This window comes from Diceros bicornis, chromosome 23 (genome assembly GCF_020826845.1).
Source record: "Diceros bicornis minor isolate mBicDic1 chromosome 23, mDicBic1.mat.cur, whole genome shotgun sequence".
Lineage (NCBI taxonomy): Eukaryota > Metazoa > Chordata > Mammalia > Perissodactyla > Rhinocerotidae > Diceros > Diceros bicornis.
Genome location: NC_080762.1, coordinates 55,100,343 through 55,118,950, shown reverse-complemented (window position 1 = coordinate 55,118,950; position 18,608 = coordinate 55,100,343). Strand labels below are relative to the sequence as shown.

The 18,608-nt window shown below is 37.6% G+C and overlaps 1 protein-coding gene across 4 annotated transcripts in view; it reads left to right on the top strand.

Annotated features, from left to right (window-relative positions):
• Window positions 1-18,608, top strand: part of SENP6 (SUMO specific peptidase 6) — a 133,331-nt gene that overhangs the window by 17,956 nt on the left and 96,767 nt on the right. For 3 of the 4 annotated variants that reach the window (XM_058566758.1, XM_058566756.1, XM_058566755.1), the window contains exon 2: window positions 17,170-17,263. In XM_058566758.1, coding sequence (XP_058422741.1) covers window positions 17,170-17,263 — 94 coding nt within the window. Of the gene's footprint in view, window positions 1-17,169; window positions 17,264-18,608 lie in introns of those variants that run through there. The other variant, XM_058566757.1, reaches the window with a different exon arrangement.

The following is an 18,608-nucleotide window of genomic DNA, read 5'->3' as shown; positions in this document are numbered from 1 at the left end:
TATTCCTTCTCTGAGGCTCTTTTCTTTATGTACATCCGAGTTTCTGACCTACATCTTTTTCCTTCTCAACATTTTTTGCAAGACAGGTCTGCTAGCAACAAATTCTCTCAATTTTTGTTTGTCTAAGAAAGTCTTATAATTTTGCAGGGTATAGAATTCCAGGGTTTTTTTTTCCCTCTTCAGTTCTTTAAGTATTTCACTTCACTCTCCTTGCTTGCGTGATTTCTGAGAAGTCAGATGTAATTCTTGTCTTTGTTCCTTTATAGGTAAGTTGTTTTTTTTGTCTGGCTTCTTTCAGTATTTTTTTTACTTTTGATTTTCTGTAGTTTGAAAATGATATGCCTAGGTGTAGTTTTTTAGATTTATTCTGCTGGTGGTCTCTGAGCCTTCCTGGATCTGATCTTTGGTGTTTGACATTAATTTGGGGAAATTCTCAGTTGTTATTATTTCAAATATTTCATCTGTTCCTTTCTCTATTTTTCTGGTATTCCTATTATGTGTATGTTACACATTTTGTTATTTTCCCACAGTTCTTGGATATTCTTTCATTTTTTTCAGTCTTTGTTCTCTTTGCTGTTCAGTTTTGAAGGTTTCTATTGATAAATACTCAAGCTCAGAGATTCCTTAGCTGTGTCCAATCTAATAAGTTCATCAAAAGTATTCTTCATTTCTGTTAGTGCTTTTGATTTCTAGCATTTATTTTTAGTTCTTGGAGGATTTTTATCTCTGTACTTACATGCCCATCTGTTCTTGCATGCTGTTTACTTTATCCATTAGAGCTCATAGCAGAGTAATCACAGTTGTTGTAAATTCTCAGTCTGGTAATTCCATGCCATGTCTGGTTCTGATGCTTGCTTTGTCTCATCAAATTGTGTTTTTTGCCTTTTAGTGTGCCTTGTAGTTTTTTCTTGATAGCTAGAAATGATACACCAGGTAAAGGAACTGCTGTAAATAGGCTTTTAATCATGTGGTGGTAGGTGTGGGGGAGGGGAAGCATTCTGTAGTCCCGCGATCAGCTCTCAGTCTTTCAGTGAGCCTGTGCCTCTGAACTGTGAACTTCACAAGTGTTTCTCAGTATTCTTCTCTCCCTTAGGTGGGACAGGATGGCTAGAATGGGCTGGAGTTAAATATTTCTTTTCTCCCACATGTAAGGCTAGAGCCAGCTGGAGTTGGGTATTTCCCTTCCCCCAGGTAGGGTTTGATAAAATTCCAGTGGGTTATGCCCTGGTTAACTGCTTTCCCCAGAGGGCAGGCCTTGTTAAGAATGGAGTGCTGTGGTGTATTTCAAAATGATTCCTTTTTCCCTCTCCCTGATGGAAGCACGAGGGGATTTTTCTCCATTGTTCACTGTGAGAACCTGGTCAAGCTCCTAAAGGTAAACCTCAAAAAAGTGAGGGGTTCCCTCCAATGACTGAGTCACCCTGGAGTTTTTAACTCTCAGACTTGTCTACGCTGAATCTCCAGCAATTCGTCAGTTTATAGTGTAGGTTTTCCTACCCCAGCACTGGATCTTATGGTAGTTTCCACTCATGAATCTCTGCTCCAATAAGCTGTGATTCTTTAAAGTTTTTACTTTTTATTTTGAAATAATTTTACGTATAAGGAAGTTGTAAGACTAGTACAAAGAATTCCCGTATGCTCTTCACTTATATCACCAAATGTTAACATTTACCACAATTGCTTTATCATATTCTCTCTAACTGTATATATTTATATGCACATACACGTATTGTTTTTTTCCTGAACTGTTTGAAAGTAAATTTCAGGCATGCTTCCCATTTACCCCTAAATACTTCATTGTCCTACCTCCCCGTTTTTTTCCCATTTTATTGAGGTCATAATGGTTTATAACATTGTGTAATTTCAGGTGTACATTATTATTTATCAGTTTCTGTGTATGCTGCATCGTGCTCACTACCAGTAGTCCAGTTTTTATCCATCACCACATATATGTGCCCCTTTACCCCTTTTGCCCACTCCCCCACTCCCTTCCCTTCTGGTAACCACTAATCTATTCTCTTTATCTGTGTGTTTATCTTCCACATATGAGTGAAATCATGTGGTGTTTGTCTTTCTTTGTCTGGCTTGTTTCGCTTAAGATCATACCCTAAAAGTCCATCCACGTTGTTGCAAATGGCACAATTTTGTCTTTTTTTATGGCTGAGTGCTATTCCACTGTGTATATATATATATACCACATCTTCTTTATCCATTCATCCATTGGTGGGCACTTTGGGTTGCTTCTACATCTGGGCAAGTGTGAATAATGCTGCAATGAAAATAGGGATGTATGAGTCTCTTTAATTGTTGATTTCAAGTTCTTTGGATAAATACCCAGTAGTGGGATAGCTGGGTCATATGGTTATTTCTATTTTTAATTTTCTGAGAAATCTCCATACTGTTTTCCATAGTGGCAGCACCAGTTTGCATTCCCATCAGCAGTGTGTGAGGGTTCCCTTTTCTCCACATCCTCTCCAACCTTTGTTATTTTTTTTTTTTTATTGATATTTTAATGGTTTCTAACATTGTGAAATTTTGGGTTGTACATTTTTGTTTGTCCATCACCCCATATATGACTCCCTTCACCCCTTGTGCCCACCCCCCACCCCCCCTTCCCGGGTAACCACAGTCCAGTTTTCTCTGTCCATGTGTTGGTTTATATTCCACATATGAGTGAGATCATACAGTGTTTGTCTTTCTCTTTCTGGCTTATTTCACTTAACATAATACGCTCCAGGCCCATCCATGTTGTTGCAAATGGGACGATTTTGTCTTTTTTTATGGCTGAGTATTATTCCATTGTATATATATACCACATTTTCTTAATCCAATCATCAGTCGAGGGACACTTAGGTTGCTTCCACTTCTTGGCTATGGTGAATAATGCTGCAATGAACATAGGGGTGCATAAGCCTCTTTGGATTGTTGATTTCAGGTGCGTTGGATATATTCCCAGTAGTGGGATGGCTGGATCATAGGGCATCTCTATTTTTAATTCTTTGAGGAATCTCCATACCGTTTTCCATAGAGGCTGCACCAATTTGCATTCCCACCAGCTGTGTATGAGGGTTCCTGTTTCTCCACATCCTCTCCAACATTTGTTGTTTTTTGTCTTGGTGATTATAGCCATTCTAACGGGCGTGAGGTGGTATCTTAGTGTTGTTTTGATTTGCATTTCCCTGATGATTAGTGATGTTGAGCATCTTTTCATGTGCCTATTGGCCATCTGTATATCTTCCTTGGAGAAGTGTCTGTTCATTTCCTCTGCCCATTTTTTGATCGGGTTGTTTGTTTTTTTGTTGTTCAATTGTGTGAGTTCTTTATATATTATGGAGATCAACCCCTTGTCAGATGTATGTTTTGCAAATATTCTCTCCCAGCTGGTTGGTTGTTTGTTCATCTTGATTCTGATTTCATTTGTGTTATAAAAGCTCTTTAGTCTGATAAAGTCCCACTTGTTTATTTTTTCTTTAGTTTCCCTAGTCTGGGTAGGCATGTCATCCGAAAAGATTCCTTTAAACCCAATGTCAAATAGTGTGTTGCCTATATTTTCTTCTATGAGTTTTATAGTTTCAGGTCTCACCTTCAGGTCTTTGATCCATTTTGAGTTAATTTTTGTGAATGGCGATAGCACATGGTCCACTTTCATTCTTTTGCATGTGGATGTCCAGTTTTCCCAACACCATTTATTGAAGAGACTTTCCTTTCTCCATTGCATGTCCTTAGCACCTTTGTCGAAAATTAGCTGTCCGTATATGTGTGGTTTTATTTCTGGGCTTTCAATTCTGTTCCATTGATCTGTGTGTCTGTTTTTGTACCAGTGCCATGCTGTTTTGATTACTATTGCTTTGTAGTATGTTTTGAAGTCAGGAATTGTGATGCCTCCTGCTTTATTCTTTTTCTTTAGGATTTCTTTAGCTATTCGGGGTCTTTTGTTGCCCCATATAAATTTTAGTATTCTTTTTTCTATTTCTGTGAAGAATGTCATTGGGATTCTGATTGGGATTGCATTGAATCTGTAGATTGCTTTAGGTAATATAGACATTTTAACTATGTTTATTCTTCCAATCCACGTGCATGGGATATCTTTCCATTTCTTTATGTCATCGTAGATTTCCCTCAATAATGTCTTGTAGTTCTCATTGTATAGGTCCTTCACCTCCTTGGTAAGATTTATTCCTAGGTATTTTATTCTTTTTGATGCAATTGTAAATGGTATTATCTTTTTGAGCTCTCTTTCTGTTAGTTCATTATTAGCATATAGAAATGCAACTGATTTTTGTAGATTGATTTTGTATCCTGCAACTTTGCTGTAGTTGTTGATTGTTTCTAACAGTTTTCCAACAGATTCTTTAGGGTTTTCTATATATACAATCATGTCATCTGCAAATAGTGAGAGTTTCACTTCTTCGTTACCTATTTGGATTCCTTTTATTCCTTTTTCTTGCCTAATTGCTCTGGCCAAAACCTCCAGTACTATGTTGAACAGGAGTGGTGAGAGTGGGCAGCCCTGCCTCGTTCCTGTTCTCAGAGGAATGGCTTTCAGTCTTTCCCCGTTGAGTATGATGTTAGCTGTGGGTTTGTCATATATGGCCTTTATTATGTTGAGGTACTTTCCTTCTATTCCCATTTTATTGAGAGTTTTTATCATAAATGGATGTTGTATCTTGTCAAATGCCTTCTCTGCGTCTATTGAGATGATCATGTGGTTTTTATTCTTTGTTTTGTTGATGTGATGTATCACGTTGATTGATTTGCGGATGTTGAACCATCCCTGCGTCTCTGGTATAAATCCCACTTGATCATGGTGTATGATCTTTTTAATATATTGTTGTATGCGGTTTGCCAATATTTTGTTGAGGATTTTTGCATCAATGTTCATCAGCGATATTGGCCTGTAATTTTCTTTCTTTGTATTGTCTTTGTCTGGTTTTGGTATCAGGGTGATGTTGGCCTCATAGAATGATTCAGGAAGTGTTCCATCTTCCTCTATTTTTTGGAATAGTTTGAGGAGGATGGGTATTAAATCTTCTTTGAATGTTTGGTAAAATTCACTGGAGAAGCCATCTGGTCCTGGACTTTTATTTTTTGGGAGGTTTTTGATTACTATTTCAATCTCTTTACTTGTGATTGGTCTATTCAGATTCTCCATTTCTTCTTGGTTCAATTTTGGGAGGTTGTATAAGTCTAAGAATTTATCCATTTCTTCTAGATTGTCCAATTTGTTGGCATATAATTTCTCATAGTATTCTCTTATAATCCTCTGTATTTCCATGGTATCCGTTGTAATTTCTCCTCTTTCATTTCTAATTTTATTTACTTGAGCCTTTTCTCTTTTTTTCTTAGTTAGCCTGGCTAAGGGTTTGTCTATTTTGTTTATCTTCTCGAAGAACCAACTCTTTGTTTCATTAATCCTTTCTACTGTTTTTTTGGTCTCAATATCATTTATTTCTGCTCTGATTTTTATTATTTCTCTCCTTCTGCTGGCTTTGGGCTTTGTTTGTTCTTCTTCTTCTAGTTCTGTTAGGTGTAATTTAAGGTTGCCTATTAGGGCTTTTTCTTGTTTGTTAAGGTGGGCTTGTATCGCTATGAGTTTCCCTCTCAGGACCGCTTTTGCTGCGTCCCATATGGTTTGATATGGCATGTTATCATTTTCGTTTGTTTCCAGATAGTTTTTGATTTCTCCTTTAATTTCATCAATGATCCATTGGTTGTTCAGTAGCATGTTGTTTAATCTCCACATTTTTGTCACTTTCCCAGTTTTTTTTTCCTGGTTCATTTCCAGTTTCATAGCCTTATGGTCTGAAAAGATGCTTGTTATGATTTCAATCTTCTTAAATTTATTGAGGCTTGCTTTGTTTCCCAACATATGGTCTATCCTAGAGAATGTTCCATGCGCGCTTGAGAAGAATGTGTAGTCAGCTGTTTTTGGGTGGAGTGCTCTGTATATGTCTACTAGGTCCATCTCGTCCAGTTTTTCATTTAAGTCTAATATTTCTTTATTAACTTTTTGTCTGGATGATCTATCCATTGCTGTAAGTGGGGTGTTAAGATCCCCTACTATTATTGTGTTGTTGTTGATTTCTCCTTTTAGGTTTGTTAATAGTTGTTTTATGTACATTGGTGCTCCTATGTTGGGTGCATATATATTTATAAGTGATATGTCTTCTTGATGGAGTGTCCCTTTTATCATTATATATTTCCCTTCTTTGTCTTTCTTAACCTGTTTTATCTTGAAGTCTACTTTGTCTGATATGAGTATGGCAACACCTGCTTTCTTTTGTTTGCCATTAGCTTGGAGTATTGTCTTCCATCCTTTCACTCTGAGCCTGTGCTTGTCTTTAGTGCTAAGATGTGTTTCCTGAAGGCAGCATATTGTTGGGTCTTGCTTTTTAATCCATCCTGCCACTCTGTATCTTTTGATTGGGGAGTGCAATCCATTTACATTTAGGGTAATTATTGAAATATGAGGGTTGAATGTTGCTGTTTTGTCACTTATTTTCTGGTTCTTTTGCATTTCCTTTGTTTCTTGTCCCATTTGTTTTGGACTGCCAATTCAGTTTGGTTGTTCTGTCTTATGATTCTTCTAGTTTTCTCTTTGTTTATCATATGTGGTTTTAATTTGATTATTTGTTTAGTGGTTACCTTGAGGTTTGGGCGAAAAATCTTCTGTATGAGATAGTCCATTATCTGATAGCCTCCTGTTTCCTTATACTAAGTCAATTCAGTCACTTTCCTCTTCCACTTCTAAGTTGCTCTTGTTATACCTTATTCTATCTTGTGTTGTGGCTGTGTGTTTACAGTGATGAGGTTAAATTTATTTTTGGTGAATTTCTTCCTTTGATCTTTGAGTTTAGTATTTAAGTGGTTGCTAACCTATTCCGGTAAAGATCTACTATTTCTCTGATTTTGTCTACCTACTTTTCTCCTTACTCCAAGCTTTGTGTTCCCTTTCTCTTCTTGTTTTCAGGCCTGAGGGCCTTCTTGAGTATTTCTTGTAGTGGCGGTCTCGTGGCCATGAACTCCCTTAGCTTTTGTTTATCTGGGAGAGTTACTATTTCTCCATCATATTTGAAGGATATTTTTGCTGGATAGATTATTCTTGGCTGAAAGTTTTTGTCTTTTAGTATTTTGAATATATCATTCCAGTCTCTTCTAGCCTGAAAAGTTTCTGTTGAGAAATCCGCTGAGAGCCTGATGGGAGTTCCTTTGTACGTTATTTTTTGTTTTTGTCTAGCTGCCCTTAATATTGTTTCTTTGTCGTTGACCCTGGCTAGCCTTACCACTAGGTGTCGTGGTGAAGGCCTTTGTCTGTTAATATATATAGGAGTCCTGTTGGCTTCGCTTACTGGTATTTCCTGCTCCTTCCCCAGATTTGGGAAATTTTCAGCTATTATTTCCTTGAATAGGCTCTCTGTTCCTCTTTCCCTCTCCTCTCCCTCAGGAATACCTATAATTCTTATGTTACATTTTCTAATAGAGTCCGATATTTCTCGGAGTCTTTCTTCATTTCTTTTTAGTCTTAGTTCTCTCTCTTCTTCCATCTGGAGTATATCTGTATTCCTATCCTCTAAAGTACTAATTCTTTCCTCCATATTGTCAGCTCTGTTCTTTAAAGATTCCAGATTCTCCTTTATCTCCTCCATTGTGTTCTTCATCTCCATCAGCCCTGATAGGTTTTTCTTTATGATTTCAATCTCTTTTGTGAAGAAACTCCTAATCTCATTTAATTGTTTGTCTGTGTTGTCTCGTATTTCGTTGAGTGTTTTTATGATAGCTATTTTGAAATCTCTGTCATTTAGTTTATGGATTTCTGTGTCTTCGGGGTTGATTTCTGGGTGCTTGTCATTTTGTTTCTGGTCTGGTGATTTCATATATTTTTGCATTGTGGTTCCTGTGTTGGTTTTGATTTTCCTCATCCTGGAAGTCTCTGGTTGCAATTTCCACCTGCCGCCACTGTGTGGTGGTAAAGGGCTGTGTAGTCTAAGCCCCCTGCGCTCTGCCCCAGTTTTTCTGCTGCGATCCGCAGTTTTGTTTTGTTTTGTTTTGTTTCTTTTCCCCACTGCGATCCACGGATCCAGTCCAGTTTATTCAGGTCTGCCTCGGACCGCTAGATCTGGTCGAGCTGCAGACTCCGGGTTGCGGGGAGGGGGGAGCTCTCTCTTTTGCCCTCTGGGTCCCTGACGTGGGAGGCTTCTCGTTTGCCCCTCTTTATCCGCTCTCTGGGTTGCTCAGATGTTGATGGTAGCCCTGTGGCTCCTCTGAGCCCTCTGTGCGGGAGTTTCCCACTGGCTGAGAGCGCCCGAAGAGCTACAGTTTCCCGCCGAGGGCCGCCCCTCCCCCCTCTCTGGGAGCCGCGCGGACCGGATCGCTGATCTGATGGGGAGGGAGCGGAGTTCTCCTTAGCTCTCCCCGCTTCCTCCGGGGGCCCAGCACATTCCGCTCTCAGATGTGCGGCAGTGTGGATCCCTCCGCTCCAGCTTTTGACTGTCTGGGATTCCGTTGTTGGTATGTGGCTGTTACTTTTGTTGTATTTTGTGGTCGAAGAATTCACGGGAAAGCTCACTCCGCCATGATGCTGACGTCACTCCTGTTATTTTTTTGTCTTGTTCATTAGAGCCATTCTGACAGGTATAAGGTGGTATCTCTTTGTACTTTTGAGTTGCATTTCCCTAATAATTAGTGATGTTGAACAACTTTTCATGTGCCTGTTGGCCATCTGTATATCTTCTTTGGAAAAATGTTGTTCATATCCTCTGCCCATTTTTTGATTGGGTTGTTTGTTTTTTTGTTGTTGAGTTGTGTGAGTTTCTTATATATTTTGGAAATTAACGGCTTGGATATATGATTTGCAAATATTTTCTCCAGTTGGTGGATTGTCTTTTCATTTTGTTCGTGGTTTCCTTTGCCTTGCAGAAGCTTTTTAGTCTGATGTAGTCCCATTTGTTTTTTTCTTTTGTTTCCCTTGCCTGAGGAGACATGGTATTCGAAAAGATGCTGCTAAGACTGATGTCAAACAGTGTACTGCCTATATTTTCTTCTAGGAGTTTTATGGTTTCAGGTCTCACATTCATGCCTTTAATCCATTTTGAGTTAATTTTTGTGTATGGTAGAAGATAATGGTCTGCTTTCATTCTTTTGCGTGTTGCTGTCCAGTTTTCCCAGCACCATTTATTGAAGAGACTTTCCTCTCTCCATCGTTTGTTCTTGGCTCCTTTGTCAAAGATTAGCTGTCCATGGATGTGTGGTTTTATTTTTGGGCTTTCAGTTCTGTTCCATTGATCTGTGTGTCTGTTTTTGTACCAGTACCATGCTGTTTTGGTTACTATAGCTTTGTAGTATATTTTGACGTCAGGGATTGTGATACCTCCAGCTTTGTTCTTTTTTCTCAGGATTGCTTTGGCTATTCGGGGTCTTTTGTTGTTCCATATAAATTTTAGGATTCTTTGTTCTGTTTCTGTGAAGAAGGTCATTGGCATTCTGATTGGGATTGCATTGAATCTGTAGATTGCTTTAGGTAGTATGGACATTTTAACTATGTTTATTCTTGCAGTCCGTGAGCATGGAGTGTCTTTCTATTTCCTTATGTCTTCTTCGATTTCTTTCAATAATGTCTTATAGATTTCATTGTATAGATCTTTCACCTCCTTGGTTAAATTTATTCATAGATATTTTATTCTTTTTGTTGCGATTGTAAATGGGATTGTATTCTTGACTTCTCTTTCTGCTAGTTTGTTATTAGTGTGTAGAAATGCAGCTGATTTTTGTAAGTTGATTTTGTACCCTGCGACTTTGCTATAGTTGTTGATTATTTCTAATAGTTTCCTGGTGAATTCTTTAGGGTTTTCTTTTTTTTTTAAATTTTTTGTTTATTGCAGTAACATTGGTTTATAACATTGTATAGTAGGGTTTTCTATATATAGAATTATGTCATCTGCAAACAGCGAGAGTTTCACTTCTTCCTTTCCAATCTGGATACCTTTTATTCCTTTTTCTTGCCTAATTGCTGTGGCCAAAAGCTCCGGTACTTTGTTGAATAGGAGTGGCGAGAGTGGGCACCATTGTCTTGTTCCTGTTATCGGAGGGATGGCTTTCAGTTTTTCACCATTAAGTATAGTTATGGCTGTGGGTTTGTCATATATGGCCTATTATGTTGAGGTACTTGCCTTCTATCCCCATTTTATTGAGAGTTTTTATCATAAGTGGATGTTGGATCTTGTCAGATGCTTTCTCTGCATGTATTAAGATGATCATGTGATTTTTATTCCTCATTTTTTTTAATGTGGTATATCAGATTGATTGATTTGCGGATGTTGTACCTGCATCCTTGGTATAAATCCCACTTGATCATGATGTGTGATCCTTTGAATGTATTGCTGTGTTAAGTTTGCCAATATTTTGATCAGGATTTTTGTATGTATGTTCAGCAATATTGGCCTGCAGTTTTGCTTCTTTGTGTTGTCCTTGCCTGGTTTTGGGATCAGGGTAATGTTGGCCCCATAGAATGAGTTAGGAAGCATTCCGTCTTCTTCAATTTTTTGGAGTAGTTTGAGAAGGATAGGTATTAAATCTTCTTTGAATGTTTGGTAAAATTCTCCAGAGAAGCTGTCTGTCTGGTCCTGGACTTTTGTTTTTTGGGAGGTTTTTGATTACTGTTTCCATCTCTTTACTTGTGACTGGTCTATTCAGATTCTCTGTTTTCTCTTGATTCAGTTTTGGGAAGTTGTATGAGTCTAAGAATTTATCCATTTCTTTTAGGTTATCCAATTTGTTGGCATCTACTTCCTCTTTTTTTTAAGGAAGTATACATTCTCTTAAATTACTACAGTGCAGTATCAAAATCAGAAAGTTAACATTGGTATAATACTATTATCTAACCTATAGACTTTTTTTCAGTTTTTCCCAGTTGACCTGAAAATGTTCTTTATAGCAAAAGGAAAAAAAAATTCTGGTTCAGGGTCCGATCTAGGATCATTTATTAGTCATGTCTCATCTCCTTTGATCTGGAACAATTTTTCAGTCTTTTTCTTTACCTTGACATCTTTGAAATACAGTGGACAGTTATTTTATAGTTTGAGTGTATGTGATGTTTCCTCATGATTAGATTGAGGTTATGCATTTTTATAAGGAATGCCGTAGAAGTGGTCTTTTGTCCCATTACTGGTGAAATTAATCTTTGGTCACTTAGTTAAGATGCTATTTGCCAGGTTTCTTCACTGAAAGGTACTATTTTTTCCCCTTGTAATTAATAAATATTTTGTGGGGAAATACTTTGAGACCATGTAAATATCCTATTTCTCATCAGATTTCACGCATTAGTTTTAGCTTCTGTTTATTTATTAGATTTAGCTTTTGTTAATGATGCATGCCTGAATCAGTTATTACTGTAATGGTTCCCAAATGATGATTTTTCAATTTTATCCTTCCTTACACATTTATTAGTTCCATTCTACTAATATATATTCCTTTAAAAAACCGGTTTTCCTTCTTTCCTTCAGATATACCTAGTGCCCCTATGTTTGAGCCTTTCTAGGGTTCTGTACGTAAGTTTGCTCTTGTTTGCTTTCCTCGCCCCTCGTAGGCATTTTCTCTGCTTGCCTTACTGTACCAGCTAGGACCTTCCACTGTATAATCGAATGGAACTATTTTCATAGCTTATTGCTGGGGAAAGTTATGATCTTTGCTGAAGGTTTTTTTAGTTACTCTTTTTTGGATTAAGGAAGTTCCCTTCTGTTCCTAGTTTGCTAAGAGTTTTTGTTTGTTTTGTGAATTACTCTCATAATTTTCAAGTGTTAACTCTTGCTTATGGAGTAAACCCTACTTGATTGTAATATATTATTCTTTATCACAGGGTTTGATTTGCTAATATTTTAGTTAGGATTTTATATCTGTTTTCATGAGAGAGTGGTAATTTTCCTTTCTTGAATGTCATTGTCAGGTTTGGGATCAGGTATTCTGACTTTATAAAATGGCTGCAAAGCGTTCCTTCTTTTTTCACTTGCTAGTAGAGTTTAGGTAAATTTGTTGCTATTTCGTAAAAGTTTGAAAGAAATTACTGGACAAGCTTTCTGGGTCTGAGTTTTTCTTTATGGAAAGATTTGTAATAATTCAATTTCTTTTATTGATACAGCAGTGTTCAAATCTTCTTTTTCTTGTGTCAATTTGGTAATATTTGTGCCCTCATAGACATTTAGGTTTGTTTTCTCTTAGTCAACTAAATCACTTCCTACCCATCCATCAAATTTTCATCTTTCTTCAATTTAGTTATCTTTCTTGTCTTCCTTTATCTCCTTTCTGGGTTCTTTTTGTTCTTATGTGTTTCTACTTTTTCCCTTCCTTCCATTACTGTCATTTAAGTGGAGGTTATGGAGAAAAATGCATGTATTTAATTTGTGATACTTAACTGAGACCTCTCCTTAGCCTCTATCTTTCCTTCCTCTCAATTTTTTTTTTTTGTGTGAGGAAGATCAGCCCTGAGCTAACATCCATGCTAATCCTCCTCTTTTTGCTGAGGAAGACAGGCTCTGAGCTAACATTTATTGCCAATTCTCCTCCTTTTTTTTCCCTAAAGCCCCAGTAGATAGTTGTATGTCATAGTTGCACGTCCTTCTAGTTGCTGTACGTGGGACGCGGCCTCAGCGTGGCTGGAGAAGCGGGGCGTCGGTGTGCTCCCAGGATCCGAACCTGGGCCGCCAGTAGCAGAGCGCGCGCACTTAATTGCTAAGCCACGGGGCCAGCCCCCTTCCTCTCAATTTTCTTAGTGGAGTATAGTGGACTTAATTTTCATTATTACGAATGTCAGCCATAGCAGGATATTGAAATGGGGTGATACTTGCAATGACTTTTGAAGATTTTAAGTTTTTGTCTGTATTCCAGGTTGCCTTAAACTTATGTTTTTAAAATTTGCGTTTTAGAATTGATGTTTTCTCATTGGCAGTTGTTACTTTCATGAGGTTACTGTTCTTTCACTTATTAATTTATAGGTTCTAATCTGTTGTCAATTAGAAAATCACATGATTAGATTTGTTAGAATTGTGTGTACAGAGCTTCAGTTCCTTTAGTGCATAAATAACATAACATCTTTTGGTTTTTTATTGCTTAGTGGCCTTTTTGGTTAACTTGCCTAACTCTCAGTTGATAAATACTAGTTGCTGGATAAAGAGTTTTATTAGCCTAGTAATCGTTGTAGTTTATTACCTTTTCTTTCTGGTGACATAACTTTCACCTAACCCTGTCTTTTTTTTAAACACAGGTTCATTTTACCTTCAGTTTTTAAAAACATTTTTGGGGGAATAATTTTAGATGTATAGAGAAATTTCAAAGATGTTATAGAGAGTTTCTATATACCGTTTACTTATCTTCCTCTAATGTTACCACCTCATATAGTCATAGTACCTTTGTCAAAAACTAGGAAATTAACATGTGTATAATACTATTACCTAAACTACATACTTTATTTGAATTTCACTAGTTATTTCACTAATGTCCTTTTTCTGTTCAATTCAGGTACCCCATTGCATTTCGTTGTCATGTCTCCTTAGTCTCCTCTGATCTGCGAGTTTCTTAATCTCTCCTTGTTTTTCATAATCTTGACAGTTTTAAAGCATACTGGTCAGGTATTTTGTAGAATGTTCCTCAGTTTGAGTTTATTTGATGTTTTCTCATGATTAAACCGGGATTATGGGTTTTTGGGAACAAGACCACAGAGCTGAAGTGGCATTTTTATTACATCATATTAACCAGTATATGCTATGAATATGACATCACTGTTGATGTTACCCTTGATCACTTGGCTGAGATAGTGCCTGTGAGGTTTCTCACTGTCAATTCACTTTTTTCCCCTTTCTATAGTTAGCTCTTTGGAAGTGAGTTACCAAGTCCAGCGTATACTGAAGGGAAGGGGAATTAAGGAGGGAGGGGAGAGTTTGTCATACAGCATTTGGAATTCTTCTGTAAGGAAGATGTGTCTCTTCTCCCTATTTATTTATTTATTTATTTATTTAATCATTTATATTGGTATAGACTCATGAAAATTTATTTGGGAGGTTATAATCCAGTACTATTTTTATTTATTTTTGCTAAAATTGTTCCACCTTTGTTTGGCTATTGGGAGGTTCTTGCTCCTGTAACCTTTTGACATGCCCTTATCTTTTTTTTGAAAAAGCCACCCCCTGCTTTCTGGCACTACAAAATACTCCAGGCTTATCTTGTGTTTTTCCTACCTCATCCCTAGAATCAGTCATTTCTTCTAGGAGCCGTGGCTCCTTTTATTGGAGAAAGGTATTTAGAAATCAAGATCTGGTTGTGGGTATGCTTGTGGCGAATGGGTGTCACTGCTTCTAGACCTTCTCACAGGACAGAGCCTTAGCTCTGTATACTAACCCACGGTCCAACACATATCTGTATTTGTTTCTGTATCTATCCATCAGTATATGTATTAAATAAATACGAGTTCATACTGGTATCTCTTACTCTAATCTAACACTACTAGAATGGACAGAGTTCATTCTAGCTTTCCTCTCTTGCTTATTTGTAACTTCTTTCTCTGATAGGGAGAAACCTTGCTCCCATTATCTACTGTTTATTTACTTATTTGTCCAACGTGTAAGGTACATGTGTAAAAAAGTTTCAGATTTGCTCATGATGACTTGTTTTCTCCTGTTTCATGATATTTTTGGTTGTGAACTCACATTCTTTGAAACTCATTTGAGGCTTGCATTGAAATTTTGTATTTTTTTAGAGAGAGGGTTTATATGTGATTCTGTTAGTCGTTTAGAGGCTTTTTTTTTTTGCCTTCACAAACCGTTTTTTATTGTGGTAAGATATACATAACATAAAATTTACCATTTTAACCATTTTTTTTTTTTTTTGTGAGATCAGCCCTTAGCTAACATCCGCCAATCCTCCTCTTTTTTTTTTTTTTGCTGAGGAAGACGGCCCTGGGCTAACATCGGTGCCCATCTTCCTCCACTTTATATGGGACGCTGCCACAGCATGGCCTACCAAGCAGTGCGTCGGTGCGCGCCCGGGATCCGAACCAGCGAACCCCGGGCTGCCGCAGCGGAGCGCGCGCACTTAACTGCTTGCGCCACCGGGCCGGCCCCATTTTAACCATTTTTAAATGTACAGTTGTGGATTGGCATTAAGTACGTTCATAATGTTGTGCAACCATCACCACTATCCGTTTCTAGAACTTTTTCATCATCCCGAACAAAAACTCTGTACCCATTAAACAATAACTCTCCATTCTCCTCTCCCTGCAGCCCCAGGTAACCTCCATTTTACTTTCTCTCTCTCTAAATTTGTCTATCCTAGGTACCTCATATAAGTGAAATCATACAATATTTATCCTTCTGTGTCTGGCTTATTTCACTCAGTGTCATGTTTTCAAGGTTCATCTGTGTTGTAGCATGTATCAGAATTTCATTCCTGGGCCGGCCCCGTGGCTTAGCGGTTAAGTATGCGAGCTCTGCTACTGGCGGCCCGGGTTCGGACCCTGGGCGTGCACCGACGCACCGATTCTCCGGCCATGCTGAGGCCACGTCCCACGTACAGCAACTAGAAGGATGTGCAGTTATGACATACAACTATCTACTGGGGCTTTGGGGGTGGGGGGAAGGAGGAGGATTGGGAATAGATGTTAGCTCAGAGCCCGTCTTCCTCAGCAAAAAGAGGAGGATTAGCATGGATGTTAGCTCAGGGCTGATCTTCCTCACAAAAAAAAAAAGAAAGGAAAAAAAAGAATTTCATTCCTTTATGGCTGAATAATGTGTGTGTGTGTGTGCGCTCATGTATATGCAACACATTTCGTTTATCCATTCAACAAATGGATATTTGTTGATGGATATTTGGGTTGTTTCCACCTTTTGGCCATTGCCAATAATGCTGCTGTGAACATTGGTGTACAAGTATGAGAGTCCATCTCTCATTTATTTTGGGTATATACCTAGAAGTGGGATTGCTGTATCATAGAGTAATTCTATGTTTAACTTTTTGAGGAACTGCCAAACTTTTTCCACAGTGGCTGCACCATTTTACATTCCCACTAGTGTTCCACTTTTTTCACATCCTTGCCAACACTTCTTATTTTCCACTTTTAGAAAAATAATAGCCATCTTAATGGGTGTGACGTAGGATCTCATTATAGTTTTGATTTGCGTTTCCCTGATGTCTAGTGATATTGAGCATCTTTTCTTGTGAGACTATTTTAATTATGGGCTTTTCCAGGCCATGTTGGTTATGAAAATTCTGGTCCTAAATCTGAGCAATTGTGAGCTTATGGTTAGGAATTCCCTAGCCATGGGATGGATACACTTTATTTTTCTTCAGTTCAACCCAAAAACCCAGAGCCAAGCGCAAGACATCATCATTATTCCCACTGTCTCTTTCTTTAGTGAGTTTCTTTTTTTTTCCCTAGTTTACCCAATTGGAGTCAACTGTCAGGTCTTCTGGTCTTCAATCTGACCTCTCATCTTAATGAGGCCCCAAACTTGATCTTAAAGCACAGGCTCTAGGCCATCAGGTTTTTGTCATATGGCTCCAAGACAAATGGCAGCTTCAGAACTGCATTTGTCTCTGGGTTCCCACTTTCTAGTTGTTTATGGCTTCAGGGGATTTCAGCCATGCGCTTATAGAATTTTTTTTAACTCGTAATTAGCACATTTGGTGTTCTGATCTAGAGTTTTTTTGGACAGTAAGTTCACCATATTGCCAACACAGAAAACTTTGATTTGTTTTTCTTCTGTTAAAAGACAGAGATGATTGAGGTAAAGAAAAAGGCTAGTGGTCTGGATATGGTTCTCATAAATAAGGAAAGCAAACTAACAGGTACTAATTTCTAGAGCCAGTGATCAAATATGGATATACAGGGTTGATTTTTTGTATATTTCATCCATCTTCATACAGTGTGCCCCCCCCGTTTTTATTATGTCTTACTAATTTGAGCTTCTTTCTGTAGCAGACTTACACATATGGATGACTATAAATTAACAAAAACAGATTGTAATGTGTTCTTTGTCTCTTTATAGGAAATAAGATGTTTATAAGGAATAGTCAAAAGGCAAGCAAATTAAAATCTAGACTAAGCAAAGAGCTTGGGAAATGCTCGATTTTATTTTATATTGAATAGCTCTATTAATGAATACTTATCTCAGTTTGTTTTTATTTCAGCTTTGGCTAGATCGGAATCTAAGAAAGATGGAGGTTATAAAAATAATTGGAGCTTTGATCATGGAGAAGAAAGTGAAGGAGATACAGATAAAGAGTAAGAACTTTTTTTTCCCCTCAGATATTTTATAAGAATGAAAGTTCCATTAGAAAAACAATTTATATTCCATGGAAATATTTTTAAGAGTATGATATTCTTTACTTAAAATGTTGAACTCTTTTATAGTAGCATTAAGGAAAGGAAAAGCAATTCTTTATTGGTAAATAATTTTGCTGTTGTATTTCTCCACTTTTTGAAATGTATATATATATATGCATATAATACATGTAACCTTACAATTAAAAATCAACCATACTACAGAAGATTTCCAATTAAAGAAATTGTTCTTTTTTTTTTTTTTTTTTCTTGTGAGGAAGATAGCTCTGAGCTAACATCCATGCCAATCCTCTTCTTTTTGCTGAGGAAGACTGGCCCTGAGCTAACATCTATTACCAATCCTCCTCCTTTTTTTTTCCCTTTTTCTCCCCAAAGCCGCAGTAGGTAGTTGTATGTCATAGTTGCACATCCTTCTAGTTGCCGTATGTGGGACCTGCCTCAGCATGGCCGGGCAAGGGGTGTGTCGGTGCACGCCCAGGATCTGAACCCAGGCTTCCAGTAGCGGAGCGCACGCACTTAACCACTAAGCCACAGGGCTGGCCCCAGAAATTGTTCTTTTTTGAAAAAAAAAATATGGCGTTCTGTTCAGACAGTGATTTGAAAAGCCACCGTTACCACGAGTAAGTGAACCTAGATTAAGACCCCTGAATTCTGTGTGAAAGTTTTAAGTCCTTTTCCCAGTTCAACCCCCACCCACACTACATCCATGTTAGATCATACTCCCACCAGAGAAAGCAGAAACGTGATAAATGATAAATACAGGTGTTGACCCAGACAGGAGTTAAGCAGAGTGTTCATTACACTTTGTTAATGTACTTGGAATGACTGCTGTGTAAAATTTTAAATAATGGTTTTAACAGAACCTTTTGCATGTCGTGAAATTTGTATTACAAATTCAGCGTAGCTATTAGTTTCTTGGTTTATTGATCTGGTTTTCTACTGGCCAGAAAAAACAGCAAATTCAGACACACACAAATATATACTCTAAGTTATACCAAAACTATGAATATTTTTTAGAAATTTTATACAAGAAGTCATTCAGAGTATATTGGCTAAGTATTGTAGGTGCTTCCCTTCTGTCTGGGCAACAGCTCCATTCATCATTACCACTTTATGTGCCTTCACCTATGAGATGTTGAACTGAAGTGAAGTTTTATTTGAAGAAGAGCCTTGAACTGGTAAGTTTCTCATGTAAAATTGGTATTTTATGGTTTTCTTTCTTTGATTTCTTTTTTCTTTTTATTTCTGATTATGTTTTAATTTAAAACAATTTTTTGTTACAGAT